This window comes from Grammomys surdaster, unplaced genomic scaffold, assembly GCF_004785775.1.
Source record: "Grammomys surdaster isolate TR1022 unplaced genomic scaffold, NIH_TR_1.0 130, whole genome shotgun sequence".
NCBI classification, from domain to species: domain Eukaryota; kingdom Metazoa; phylum Chordata; class Mammalia; order Rodentia; family Muridae; genus Grammomys; species Grammomys surdaster.
The window spans coordinates 6,492,536-6,507,470 of record NW_021604588.1 but is presented as its reverse complement, the minus strand read 5'-3'; the positions used below and the strand labels follow the sequence as shown (position 1 = coordinate 6,507,470).

The window sequence follows — 14,935 nt, the reverse complement described above, 5'->3', positions numbered from 1 at the left end:
TGTGTGTGTGTCTGTGTGTGTGTCTGTCTGTCTGTGTGTGTGTGTGTGTCTGTGTGTGTGTGTGTCTGTGTGTGTGTGTGTCAGTGTGTGTGTGTGTGTGTGTGTGTGTGTGTGTTTTAAGATAGGGGGTCCCTGGAGCTTGCTATGCAGTGGAAGCTGCCAGTGTCAAACTTGAGATCCTTGTGCCTTAGCCTCATGGGTGGTAGGGTTACAAGTATGTACTGTCATACTCAGTTAGAGCAAGATTAAGGCATCAGGTGGTGGTGGTGCATGCCTTACTCGAAGGACTCTGGAGGCAGAGGCAGTGGATCTTTGAGTTCAAGGCCAGCCTGGTCTACAGATTGAGTTCCAGGACATGCAGGGCTACACAGAGAAACCCTGTCTCGAGAAAAGAAAAACAAAACAAAAAAAGAGTAAAATTAAGATGCGTGTTTATGTCAAGACTGACATTTACCATTTACTCCCCAGAACTGGCATGGTAGAGAGAACTGACTCCTGAAAGCTGCCCTCTGCGCACACACACACACACACACACACACACACACACACACACACTAAATAAATTATACATGTAAATGAATAAATAAATAATACATGTAAAAAGAAATAAGGGCAAGGTGTTTACTGTTTTATTACAGTACTTACCAATTACTGATTTTATGGACATGAGTAGTTATTTGAAAGAAAAAATGAAACTAATTTTCATTTTTAGTCTTTCTGTGTCAGTATGGCTCTCGGAAGGCATTGAGTTACCAATTTTCCTTGGTCTGTAAACACCTTAAATACATGAACACATTGAGATTATCAGTGTCTAACATAGCAAGAGTAGAATTTTTACGAAGCAGTTTTATTGCCAAGCCTCCATTACTTATAGAGTAACATCCCTTGATCTCTGTAACACTGGTGCCATTTCTGAATCTCACTTCTTACTACAGAGTCTTTACATTGAACTCTGCCTGGTCTGTGTAGAGTAATTACTCTGTCTTTGTTTTAAATCAGGGTTCTACTCTGTAGCCCAGCTGGGTCTCAGACTCACAGTGACTTTCCTGGGTTTGCCTGTCAGGTACTGAGAATATTGGCATGAGCTACCACACCTACCTCAGCTCTTAGAAAGAAAAACTGTCCACACAAGATCATAAGTACATGCCTTCTGTTTTCTTTTGTTTTGTTTTGTTTTTGTTCAGCTTTTGGTTTTTCAAGGTTTTTGGTTTTTGGTTTTTCTCTGTGTAGCCCTGGCTGTGCTGGAACTCACTCTGTAGACCAGGCTGGCCTCAGACTCAGAGATCTGCCTGCCTCTGCTTCCCGAGTGCTGGGATTAAAGTTATGCACCACCATTATTACCATTACCATAAGTACATTCTTATATACAACCATTCCTTGTTTGCTTATTTATAATACAGACTACTGGTTGAGACTGTTTAGAGTCAATCTTGGGTCTACCATAGCAGTATCTTAGGCCAATGCTGAACTAGCAGTAACCCTCTATGAATATGTTTTTTTAAATGATAAATTACTAAGATGTAGTCCTTTTTTCTTTTTAAAGCAAGCTCCGAAGATCCCCTTGTCTCTGCCTCCCAAAGGTCGGTTTACAGCATTATATGGGTTCTGGGGATTTGAACTCAGGTCATCGTGCTTGCATAGCACTGAACCACTTCTCCAGCCCTAGTTGTTCCTTTAAAATCCTATTTCTGGGCTGGCAACATGGCTGAGGAGATAAGAGGTTATGGTTGGCAAACCTGATGACCTGATTTTGATCCCAAGGTTCCACATGGTAGAATGAGAGAACTCAGGTTGTCCTCTGGTCTCCACACAACTCCACCCTACAACACACACATACGCTTTTTCTTCTACTTCTGTGATGACCTAAGTTCAATCCATAGAACCCATGTGAAGATGGAAGGAGAGAACTCACTTCACAACGTGTCCTCTGACCTTCACAAAGCATTATTTCATTCACATATACACACATCATAAGCATACATCCCTTTCACAATAGCAAGTATATAAAATTATAAAAAATCTTACCTGTGGAATAGAGGAGGACCCAGTGGGTAAGTGTTTGCCAACCAAGTATAAGGACCTGAATTCAGATCCCCAGAGTCCATGTAAATGCTGGGTAATCATGAGGCCTACCTGTAATTCTGCCCCCTAAGGGACACAGAGCAAGTGTGCTAGCAAGATTAGCTATATCAAGAGCTCTGGGTTTGATTGAGAGACCCTGTCTCAATAGATACAGTGGAAGAGCACTGGAGCATGATCTCTGACATCAACCTCCAGCCTCTATATGTACACGTGTCCATGTGCACCCATGCATGTGACTATGTATATACAAAATGCAACTATAATACAACACCACATACACATGAAAAATATAAAGAAGAAAAAAAAGTCTTATTTGTAAAATGTTTCGAAGCGAAAATGACTTTGTTTAGTCATTCCTTTCTGTTTTCCATTTCATAGATTGTGGATATCAGTGATATGTTCAGAAACACAGAGATCAGATTTCTTCAGGATGCACTGGCGCACCCTCAGGGAACTGTCAAAGCAATATGTGTTCATGAAGGAGCAGTAAGTGAAGCACCGTTCTGTGTTTTCTCTAGAATATGTATTTTGGAAGGAAATATATTTAATACTGGCACATTAACACTCAATCTGTTTCAGTCAAGCATGTTGGTACACACCTATGGCCACAGCACTTGAGAGACAGAGGCAGGTAAATTTGTGTGAATTCCAGGCCAGTCTGGTTTACAAGGTGAGTTCTAGGCCAGCCAGAGTTACATAGTGAGACACTGTCTCCAAAAAAAAAAAAAGAAAGAAAGAAAGAAAAAAAAAAAAAGAAAACCAGTGGTTTTTGTAGAAAGTCTTATTAGTGTCTCTAAGATTATTATATAAATAATGATAAAATACTGTGGGTTTTTAATCTATTTCTATTTATTAGACAGAATCACTCTCATGTAGCCTGGGCTGACCTTGAACTTACAGTCCTCCTGACTTAACCTCCCAAGTGTTGAGATTATAAGTGTGTGACAACAACCTAGTCCTAAAATTACCATTTTGAAAGAGATGCCAGGAATTTGAAAACACTAAGAGTTTTGCTTTTTTTCCCCACTATGTTATAATTCTAAAATGTATCATTCTTGCTCAGTAAACATACTTGTTAACTTAAAATTTATAATGAAAAAAGAAAGATTATACCTAAGGAAGACTACACCCATTTGGATACATAAGCAGCTGAATATATTTGTAATAGTGGTTAAAAACTCAGTCTGGCTGGATGTGGTGCCATATGCCTTTAGTCAAGGTTAGAGGCAGGCAGTTCACTATGAATTTGAGGTCTACAGAATTAGTTGCAGGTGAGCCTGACCTACATAGTGTGACCCAGTCTCTAAATAAGTAAGAAAATTAATAATTCAGGTCATTTCAAGCTCTTGGACCCTCTTCATCTGAAAGTCATAGAGCCTCCACACCTTTGTGTGTGTCCTGTGCATCTGGTGACAGTCATGGCAGTCTACAGTGAGACTGTGTAATTGGGAAGCAATGGTCCAGCACAAGCTGCAGCATTGCCTTAGAACATGTATCATTATGAAGAGGAAATCACATTTTTATTAAATTCCACTCTTCACTGGAAAAAACACAAATATGTTTATAATCATACTTGACATTATGAACCTGTTCATAAAGCTGGGTGCTATATTAATGGGTTTACTTTGATTTTCTTTCATCAGAAGTACTTAAGGAAGGAAGACATTGAGTTCATTAGAAAGTTTGCAGCTCACCATTTCAGTCAGGTAAGGAGTAGTGTTCTGTTCTGTATTCCACTATTAGTTTCGAGGAATCTAGTTTTGGTTTGGTTTTGGCTTTTTTAGGTTTACTTTTATGTTCTGTGTGTGAGTGTTTTGCCTGCATGTATGTATTATGTATATATGTATTATGAATGTATGTATCAAGTGCATGCCTGGTACCCATGGACCCAGAGAGGCATTGGATCCACTGGAACTGGAGTTATAGGTGGTTGTGAGCTGCCATGTAGGATGATGGGAACGGACCTTAACTGGTGAGTTCTTAGGTTCGAGAGTCAGTATTTCAGATCATATCTTTGCTATTCATCTATTTTTACTGAAATGCTTCAATTTAGACAGTTGAATTTACTTTCATACTGCAAGTTCAGCCTTACTGTTTTTACATGAACAAAAGAATTTTAATCCAGTTTTAAGAATTAAATAAATGTACACAGAGAAACCCCGTCTCGAAAAACAAACAAACAAAAAAAATTAAATAAATGAATAGTGCCTTGGTGGTCAAGGTTTGGCAGTGACATGACAAGGGTGAAAAGGCCTTACGGGTTCTTCATCCTGTGTCTGCTTTTACAACTATGAGTACACCTTTGACCAGCACATTTTTGTGTTCTGGTCTTAGAGGATGGTATCACTAAAATGAGGAACAGGACCTGGGAATTCTTATGTTCCTGAACATGTAAATTGCTTTGGCCATTTTCCCAGAATCATGGCGGCTGGGCATGATGGCACACTCTTGTCATCCCAGCACTTACATGGAGGTAGGAGGATCAGGAGTTCAAGGGCAGCTTGGATTACTGAGATTCTATCTCACAGAACAAAAACCAGAAAATGCTCATCACAGTATCATTTATAACAGGAATAGAATGAGAACAGGCAGGGATGCTTAAGTTTATGGTACAAAGAATATTTAAGTTCCTTTTGAATTTTGGTTTATTTGTTATTTTGCTTTTTTAAGGCACGGTCTCATGTAGCCAAGGCCTCCTTGAGCTCTTGACTGTCAAGCCTTTGTCTTGAACATTGGGGTTATAGGTATGCACCATAACATCCAGCTCTCAGATTCCTTTTTAAATGGACTACTAGCCTCACTTAACCTTATAGCTCAAGCTCAAAGAGATATAAAGATATTTCAATATGAAGGAAACTCAAGGACAAGATGCTAGATCAGGAAGGTTACAGGGAGACCCTGTCTCACCTTTTTTAATTTTTGTATTTTTTTGTTTTTGGGTTTTGTTTGTTTGGTTGGTTGGTTTTGTTTTGTTTTTTTGAGACAGGGTTTCTCTGTGTAACCCTGGCTGTCCTGGAACTCACTCTGTAGACCAGGCTGGCCTCGAATTCAGAAATTCACCTGCCTCTGCCTCCCAAGTGCTGGGATTAAAGGTGTGCGCCACCACTGCCCGGCCGCACCTTTTTAATTTTCTTTTTTTTTTTTTTAAAGATTTATTTATTATATATGAGTACACTGTAGCTGTCTTCAGACACACCAGAAGAGGGCATCAGATCTCATTACAGATGGTTGTGAGCCACCATGTGGTTGCTGGGATTTGAACTCAGGACCTCTGGAAGTGCAGTCAGTGCTCTTAACCACTGAGCCATCTCTCCAGCCCCTTTTTAATTTTTTAAATTGATTTTCAAGACAGGGTTTCCCTGTGTAGCCCTGGTTGTCTTGGAACTCCCTCTATAGACATAGACTAGGCTGGACTTGAATTCAGAGTTCTGCCTCCCAAGTGCTGAGATTAATTGCTGTGTGCCACCACCACCCAGCTCTGTCTCAACCTTTTAAAGAGAGACTGAAACTGACCAGGGCTGATTCTCAATGGGCAGTGCTTGCTGAGCAAGGACAAGGCTCCAGGTTTGATCATCAGTACAGGGTGGGAAGAAAAAGGGAAGGAATTTTCAAAATGTGTCAAAGCAAATTTTTAGAAAATAAAAGACTGAAAAATTATTCATAAAGTTATAGAAAGGGCCATCTTTTCTATTTTTCTCTATAGAAATATTCTTTCAGACTGGGCATAGTGGCACATATCTATATCCAGCTTTCAGAAAGCAAAGGCACAGTATTACATTTTTAAAAACATATTTACTTATTATTATTATTATTATTATTATTAGTGTGTCTGTGTGTGAGTGTGTGAGTGTGTGTGTGTGTGTGAGTGTGTGTGTGCACACGCGTGCGTGCAGCATGCATAATGAGGATACATGCAGAGGGAGGCCACAAACCTTTACCGTGGAGCAAGCTCAATGGCCTCATCTCAGTCATTCTTATTCCATTCACTTGCAATCTGCCAGAAGTAAAAACAAAGAAAAGGTCACAGACGTTTCTAGGCCTCTCTCTCCAGTAGGCAAGTGTTCAACCACTGATCGGTCATATTCTCTGCCCTCCTTTTATTTTTCATCATTTTAGACAGAGTCTCACGAAGTTGTATGGGTTGGCCTTGAACTCACTCTGTAGCTCAGGCAGGTCTCAGGAAAGTGCAAGCCTCCTGTCCTCCCATTGTAGTCTTTTGAGTAGCTGGGCTTAAAGACCTATACTCTAGGACTAACTTTAAAAATTTGTATTTTGTCTCACTTTGAAAGGACTGGTGATGAAAAAGAGATAGTGTCATTGAACTGCCTGCTTTTATGTCAATTTGACACAAGCTATAGTCATCTGAGAAATAGTAGCCTCATTTGAGGAAATGCCTCCTTGAGATCCAGCTTTAAGATATTTTCTCAGTTAATGATCACTGAGGGAAGGCCCAGCACATTGTGAATGGGGCTATTTCTGGTCTAGTAGTCTTTGTTTCTACAAGAAAGCAAGCTGAGCAAGCCATGAGGAGCAAGCCAATAAGCAATAAACCCCTCCATGGCTTCTAGAATAGGTCCTGCCTCCTTGAGTTCCTGTCCTGACTTCCTTCAATGATAACAGTAATATGGAGTGTTTGCCAAATTAAACCCTTTCCTCCCCAACTTGTGTTTTGGTCATGATATTTCATTGAAGCAATAGGAACCCTGACTAAGACAATCATGTAAGTTATCTTCTGCTTGGAACAAGAAATCTTTGTACTGAGTCAAAACAAATCCATCTCATTTTTGAAAAATATATCAGTAAGCCTTTTTCTTTATCCAGGAAGTCCTACCTATATTCCTGAATGCCAAGAAGAACTGGAGTTCACCATTTGCTAAATTCATAACGGAGGAGGAAAGACTGGAATTAACCAGACTGATGGAGATACAAGAAGAAGACATGGTGCTACTGACTGCTGGGGGACATGAGAAAGCAGTAAGGAAAATTGTCTAAGTGCGTGGCCTGTGCTGAGGCTGCCTCTTCCCCACGTTATATTTAAAATGGAATGTTAGCTTCATAAAGCAGGGCTGCTCTGCAAAAGTCATTATGTAAAGGTCTTTTAGTACTTTATTTTTTCTTTAATTTTTTTATTTTTTTGGTTTTTCAAGACAGGATTTCTCTGTGTAATCCTGGCTGTCCTGAAACTCACTCTGTAGAGCAGGCTGGCCTCGAACTCAGAAATCCTCCTGCCTCTGCCTCCCAAGTGCTGGGATTAAAGGTGTGTGTCACCACTGCCCAACAGTACTTTATAATGCACTATATTCTCACACACACAAAATGAAAATCTTAAAACTGGAGTCTTTTCATTAGTTACTAACTAATTGGCCTTATTCATATCAGAATTGACTCATTTGGAAATCAATACAACTATGAAAAAATATTTTGAAGGTTTACAAAAGAAAGAAATTTAGTAGTTACAAACTCTGTACCCAATGCATTCCTAAGACTATGGAGGGACAATTCAGAGCACTGGGCTGCTACCCCTCAACTGGTACAGTCAAGGCAGGGCTTTTTCAGTTACAGGTGCTAAGTGCAGCTATGCACTAACAATCACTTTTGTCAGGGAATAGACAGGAAAGTAGATGTAGTTTGAAAGGGCCTTGTGAAATCTACAAAACATTACAAGTGAAACATGAATATTAAAACTCATAGAATTGGGACTGGAGAGATGGCTCAGCAATGAAGAGCACTGACTGCTCTTCTAGAGATCCTGAGTTCAATTCCCAGCAACCACATGGTGGCTCACAACCATCTGTAATGGGTTCTGATGCCCTCTTCTGGTATGTCTGAAGACAGCGACAGTGTACTTACATATATAAAATAAATAAACCTTTAAAAAAAAAACTCATAGAACTGGGCATGCCCGTTCATACCTGTAATCCCAGCATTCAAGAGGCCTAGGAAGGAGGAAAGGCCACCTAGGTCACATAGCTGAGACTATGTCTCAAGAGAGAATCAGGGAGAGGAAGGAAAATAGATCAAGGAGGAAGGAGAAAGAAAAGTAAGGTGCAGAGGCTAAGTCTCCTTATAGTAGCATAGCTAGTAAGTGGAAAAATAAGATCTAAGCCATTACTATTTCCTGAATTCCCATTCTGTATGTGTGTGATGAGTGTGTGGTGTATGTGTGGGTGTGTACCAACATGAGAGCCTGTGTGAAGGCCAGAGGTTAATACTGAGTAGTCTTCCTCAATCTGTACCTTACTTTCTAAGGCATTGTCTCTTATTGAACAGGAGTTCTGATTAGTTAGACTAGTTACTCCAGGGATCCATTGTCTCTGCCCCACAAATGCTCCAGTCACAGACACATCTGCCTTTTACATGAGTGCTGGAAAGCCAAGCTTAGGTACCCATGTTTCCATTGACAAGCATTTTACCTCTCAGCCCTCAGAATTCATTCTGCCTCTGATAACAGCCAATATTTTCTGATTAAGTGCATGTCAGACATTCATCAGATCCTCACCTTCAGAAACAGGCACCCCCATACTGTGTTGGGTTCTATATCTTATGTACTTGGTCTCATTTAACTTTACAATTTTATTCTAGACATAACCATGTGCACTTGTGATCCCAGCTTCTCAGGAGGTTGAGGCAGGATTGAGTTCAGTAGTTCAGGACCAACCTGGGAAATGAAGCAATACCTCATCTCAATAAATAATGAACCAGGTAGTGATGGCGCATGCCTTTAATCCTAGTACTTGGGAGGCAGAGGCAGGAAGATCTCTGAGTTCAAGGCCAGTCTGGTCTACAGAGCAAGTTCTAGGACAGCCAAGGCTGCACAGAAAAACCTTGCCTTGGGAAAAAAATAAATAAATTAGTGAGTAAATAACCCTGTGTTGAAGTAGGTATTTTATCCCCATTTACTTATGATGGGATGTAGAGAAATTAGTAAGTCAACAAACAGGCTCCAAGCTTGGTCTGTAAGGCTCTGGAGCTGTTTTCCTGGTCACTGGGATATGAGGTGCTCATACAGGCAGCCCTGGCTGATGGTCATTTGTGGTTATCTATCTGGCAATCAGATCATCCTCATATCTTTGTCTCCTGAGAAAAAGTGTCTTATCTACTTATTGGCCAGTCTTAAGAATTTAGGTTGCGTCATCTGATGCCCACTCTGACAAGAAGCTAAGAGTTTGTATCTTTTGTTTGCAGTGCTCTCTGTTGGGAAAGTTACGGCTAGAGTGTGCAGACCTTTTGGAGATGAGAGGAATGGTGCTCCGAGACCCAGCAGTGTTCTCTTTCCTTTGGGTGGTTGACTTTCCACTCTTCCTTGCCAAGGAAGAGAGTCCCACAGAGCTGGAGTCAGCCCACCACCCATTTACTGCTCCTCATTCCAGTGACATTCACCTCCTCTATACTGAGCCGGAAAAGGTACTGACCCAGTCTTCCAAATAAAAAGGAAGTATCAAAATAGATGCAAAGAACTTTCAGACTTACTCAGGAGAACCACAGATAAAAATTGAGCCTACTGTTAATAAATTGTGTTTAAGGTACAATGTCTTTATTCTATAGAATTGAAAGCCAGGAATTTTCTGTAACATAAAAGTTCTGTGATTTTGTAGGTTCGTGGCCAACACTACGACTTGGTTTTAAATGGCAATGAGATAGGAGGCGGTTCTGTCCGAATTCATGACGCACAGCTACAGAGGTACATCCTGGAAACATTGCTAAAGGTATGGGATGCCTTCTAACTTTTCCTTTTTTATCCACATCTTTGTTTTATGAAACATTTATTTTAAATGGAGAATTTACTAGGTACAGAATGTCAGCTTCTCTTCATGTTTTATGTAGCACTGGGAAGAGTAAATGCTAAGAACAGTTGCTCATCAATGCTTACTGTGTCCCAGGGACTATATGCTACACAGGCAAATGTGGTGGCTCATGCATATAAATCCAAGTTAGAAAGTTGAGATAAGAGAATTGCCTTGAGTTCCAAGCCATCCTGGGGCTACATAGCAAGACCCTGACTCAAATACAAAAACAAAAAAAAAACCCACACCCACAGATACACTGGCATGTTATTTAACCTTCACAGTAATTTCTGTAAGTAGATACTCATTATTCTCATTTTAAAGATGAGAAACTGAGGCAGCAGGTATATGCCTAAGTCACAAAGCTCAGAGCCAGACATGGTGGCACAAGCCTGAAATCTCACCTTTCAAGAGGCTGAGGTAGAGTTGTGGATTTGAGTCAAGCTTGGCCTACCAAACCCCTGTCTCCTGTAGTGCAGGAACTGAAGGATGGCTCTTGAGACCAAACTCCTAAAATGTCATTTCCAGTGAGTGATAGTATTAAGAGGAAGAAATAGGCCGGCCTTTGTGTGTGTTTGGTTTTGTGTTATTGCTTTATGACTTAGGCTAGGCTGGTACTCATTATCCTCCTGCCTTCTCCAGAGTGCTGGAATACAGGGGAGTGGCTTGTCTATTCCACTGAACTGCAGCTCTCTGAAGGTTTTTTTGTTTTGTTTTTCTTTTTTTTAGAGCGTCCCCCCATGCATTATCACTGTTTGGGTCCTGTCATTTTTAACCTGAACTTCACTTTCTCCTTAGTACTTACTGTTACATTATGACAGAGGACTTTCAGTTTCTACTTAAACAAATAACATATGTTTTGCATTTCAGGAAGATGTGAAATTGCTTTCCCATCTGCTTCAGGCTTTAGACTACGGGGCACCCCCACATGGAGGAATTGCCTTAGGTAAACAGTCTGTGCACTAAATTCCATCCCATAGCACTGGGTCTCAAATTCAGATTCTCGGTTTAAGGGGAAGGGATTGGGAGGCAGAAGCAGGCAGATTTCTGTGCATTCAAGGCTAACTTGATCAATGTAGCAAATTCTAGGTCAGCCAAGACTACAGTAAGATCTACACCAGCCCCACCCTTAAAAACAAAACAACAACAACAACAAAAAAGTGCCTATTACTCCTGCAGAGAGCCTGGGTGGTGGTGATGGTGGTGCTGTTTTTTTTTTTTTTGGTTTTTCGAGACAGGGTTTCTCTGTGTAGTTCTGGCTGTCCTGGAACTCACTCTGTAGACCAGGCTGGCCTCGAACTCAGAAATCCGCCTGCCTCTGCCTCTGCCTCCGAAGTGCTGGGATTAAAGGCGTGCGCCACCACCGCCCAGCAGATGCTGATTTTTAAATTGGAGAAAAAAAAATTAGGGGCCAAAGATAATGGCTCAGCAGTTAAGAGCACTGGCTGGTTTCCAGAAAACCCGGGTTCAATTCCCAATACACACATGGCAGTTTATAACTGTCAATAACTCCAGTTCCACAGTATTTGACACCCTCACACAGATACATAATCAGGCAAAAACTAATGTACATAAATATTAATTAAATTGTTTTTTAAATATTTTCAAAAAAAATATCATACAATTTATTCTGATCAGCTTTTCCTCCTCCAACTTCTGCCAGATCCTTCCCACCTCCCCACCTACCTACCCACTTCCACACCTTCCCTCCCTTCCTCCCTTCCACCCTTCCTTCCTTCCTTCCTTCCTTCCCTTCTTCCTTTCTCATCTTAGAAGGAAAAACAAAAAGAAAAATCTGTATACACACGCACACACACACACACACACCATAAAAACACAAACTCAGAAACCATAATATACAAGCAAAAGACCAGCAAGACAAAGAATGCCCAAACAAAGCAAAAGTCTACAAGATGACTACTGGGTTCTTTTGTGTTTGCCATCTGCTGCAGAGTGTGGAGCCTACCATTAAGTGTTGTTAATATACCCAGAGACTCAATTAGAGAAAGCTAATTTTTTCCTCTGCAAGCGAGTGTCAGTTTGAGGTGGGAGCTCACGTCCATTTACCCATTGGGACCCCCATCAGACCTGATTCCGTGTGTGCATGCTACCAGTCATTTGTTATGTGCATCAGATATGACCTGAACTTAAATTCAGACACCTGTAACAGGCAACTCACAGTTGTAATTCCAGTCCTAGGGGACCTTGTGTGGGAACCTGCACAGACACACACAATAAAAATAGTAGAAATATCTGAAAGAGGTCCAGACCAGCCTAGATTACATGAAATCCTATCTCAAAAACAAAACAGAAAAACAACGAACCAAAAAATTAATGTAAGTTCTCTACAGGCCTGAGGATGTAGCTCAGTGGTAGAACGCTTGTCTAGAATGCATGAAGCAGGGCCAAAAAAAAAACCAACAACAACAAAAAAAAAAACTCTACATCTTTTAAAGAAAGATCAAGGCCAGTAGTGGTGCATGTCTTTAACCCCAGCCTTCAGGCATATCTCTCAAAGTTCTAAGCCAGCCAGAGCTACATAGTCTCAAAAAAAAATAAAAAAATAAATAAAAAAATAAAAAGCACATCAGTAATGATGGTGGTGGTGGTAGTGGTACAGGCCTTTAGTCCCAGTACTCAGGAGGCAGAGGCAAGCGGATCTCTGAGTTCAAGGCCAACCTGGTCTACAGAATGAGTTCCAGGACACCCAGGACTACACAGAGAAACCCTGTCTTGACGACTGTCCCCCTCTTCCCCCCGAGGGGGAGGGGAGAATTATTTTCGGAGCTAAGTAGCTATACATTTCTCATCATGTTCACTTTGTATTTTACATCACAGGGTTAGACAGACTGGTATGTCTTGTCACGGGAGCACCCAGCATCAGAGATGTCATAGCCTTCCCTAAATCCTACCGAGGACATGACCTTATGAGCAATGCTCCAGACTCTGTGTCTGCAGAAGAGCTGAAGCCATACCATATCCACGTCTTATGGCCAACAGACTCAGAAGAGGAGAGGGCATCTGCTACACCTTCCAAACACTTGAGCTCTTAACTTTTGCCTTGTTTGCTTCCCCAAACCTAAAATAAGATCCAGACCTGCCACAGACTTTAGAATAAGTTTCTGTGTAGAAGGAATCATTACCTAGTAAGAAACAGAAGCTACACAGTTCTGATTTGGTCATATGTACCATTAGAACTTTCTGTGGTTGGGAGTTCTATGGAAGTTTTTTAATTAGACAATTGTTAAAATGAAACAAAAAATCTCTTTATTGGAGTTTTTAGATCTTCCTGTTTTCTAAGCATGTTTCTATACCCAGATAAGTTATTTAGGACGAGGATATGAAATGCAAGAAAATGACCGCCTCTGTAGAGCAGCCAGTTAATACAGCAAGGTTTCAGTTCATCTAGCCTCATTAGAACCAAATAAAGAATGTTCTAAGTAGTATAGTAGAATAAAAAGAAAAAAGTACAAGTAACAGAATCCTATTGTGTTGCACCTTGAGCAAGTTACAAATGTCTCTTAGCTACTCATATAATGTGAATGACACTTGTCCAGGACTCTTGTTGCCAGAATCATGAGGTAACATTTGTGGGAGATATGTGATTTGAAATACTGTAATGCAGGGCTGAAAATACAGCTGTCTTAGTCACTGTTCTATTGCTGTGAGGAAACATCACAACCAAAGCAACTCTTATAAAGAAAGCATTTAATTGGTGCTGGATTATAGTTTCAGATATGGCTTAAGTTATCAGCATGGTGGCAAACACATGGTAAAGAAGTAGCTGAAAATTCTATGTCCTGACCTGCAGGCAGCAGGAAGAAAAACTGGGCCTGGCACAAGCTTATTTGCTTCCTTACTTATGGTTTTCAAGACAAGGTTTCCTTGGCATGGGCTTGTTTATTTATGGCTTTTCAAATCAAGGTTTCTCTGGGTAGCCCTGAATGTCCTAGAACTCTCTCCTATAGCCCAAGCTGGCCTCAGACTTTTAGAGATCTGCCTGCTTCTGCCTCCCAAGTGCTGGGATTAAGGGGCTCTTGAAACTTTACTGCCCACCCCCAGTGACAAACTTAATCTGAATCCTTTAAAAAAAAAAATGCTACTCTCTAGTAACTAATTTGAATGTCTGAGTGTATCAGTATCCCCTCTCATCTATTCCCTTCTCTGAAAGGGAGAGCACTACCCTAAGTATCCTCAGGGCCCCTACACCCCCACCACCACACACACACACACACACACACACACACACACACACACACACACACTGCAGGACTAGGTGTCTTGTCTGGCCTCTCACTAAGGCCAAGCAAGGCAGCTATGGGGCCATTCTTAATCAAATTAGCACAGCAGCTCAGTGGTAGAAGAACACTTGTATGGAAATGTACACAGCTCAGTAGTTCAATCACCAGCATCATACCCATACGCAACAAAATCTAAAGGCACAGTGCTCAGGGTGTTGAAATGGAAGGACTAAAGGAGGCAGATGAGTCCCTACTTGGAAGATATCTCTATCCCTTTTGGACTCTATAAAAATAATAGGCTACCCATCCTAGAGGAACCACTGCACTCAGAGCAGTGGGTTAAGAACCTTCCCCCAAAACCCTACATCCTAGAGCTGCAGCTGGGAGCCTAGGGCACTCAGGACCCATCACCCACCCAAACCCTGCCCTCCAGAATACCACTCCCCTTCTGCCCATCACTTGGTTCTTTTTGCTGGGGCAGACTCCTAGCTGGTCACTGATAATTGGATATTAGCCCAGAAACTTGCAATACCCAAGATTCAACTACAGACCACATGAAGCTCATGAAGGAAGTGTGGATGCTTCAGTCCTTCTTAGTAACAAAATACTCAAGGGAGCAAATATGAAGACAAAAGCTGGGAACAGCAACTGAAGGGGGGGGGTATCCATCCCATGTGCAGACCAAAAGTAGCTGATAAGGATGCCAGAAGTACATGCTGACAGGAGCTTGATATAGCTGTCGACTGCCAGAGCCTGACAAATACAGGATATTCACAGCCAAGGGTTGAACTGATCATGGGGTTCCCAATGGAGGAGTTAGACTGAAAG

General features: G+C 41.2%; 1 protein-coding gene across 1 annotated transcript in view; it reads left to right on the top strand.

Moving 5' to 3' along the window:
- Dars2 (aspartyl-tRNA synthetase 2, mitochondrial) overlaps positions 1 to 13,589 on the top strand; it is a 29,959-nt gene extending 16,370 nt beyond the window's left edge. The window contains exons 11-17 of the mRNA XM_028759080.1: positions 2,461 to 2,568; positions 3,726 to 3,788; positions 6,904 to 7,056; positions 9,268 to 9,486; positions 9,678 to 9,788; positions 10,737 to 10,812; positions 12,705 to 13,589. Coding sequence (XP_028614913.1) covers positions 2,461 to 2,568; positions 3,726 to 3,788; positions 6,904 to 7,056; positions 9,268 to 9,486; positions 9,678 to 9,788; positions 10,737 to 10,812; positions 12,705 to 12,919 — 945 coding nt within the window. The 3' untranslated portion in view covers positions 12,920 to 13,589. The remainder of the gene's footprint in view (positions 1 to 2,460; positions 2,569 to 3,725; positions 3,789 to 6,903; positions 7,057 to 9,267; positions 9,487 to 9,677; positions 9,789 to 10,736; positions 10,813 to 12,704) is intronic.
- The last annotated feature ends 1,346 nt before the right edge of the window (positions 13,590 to 14,935 follow it).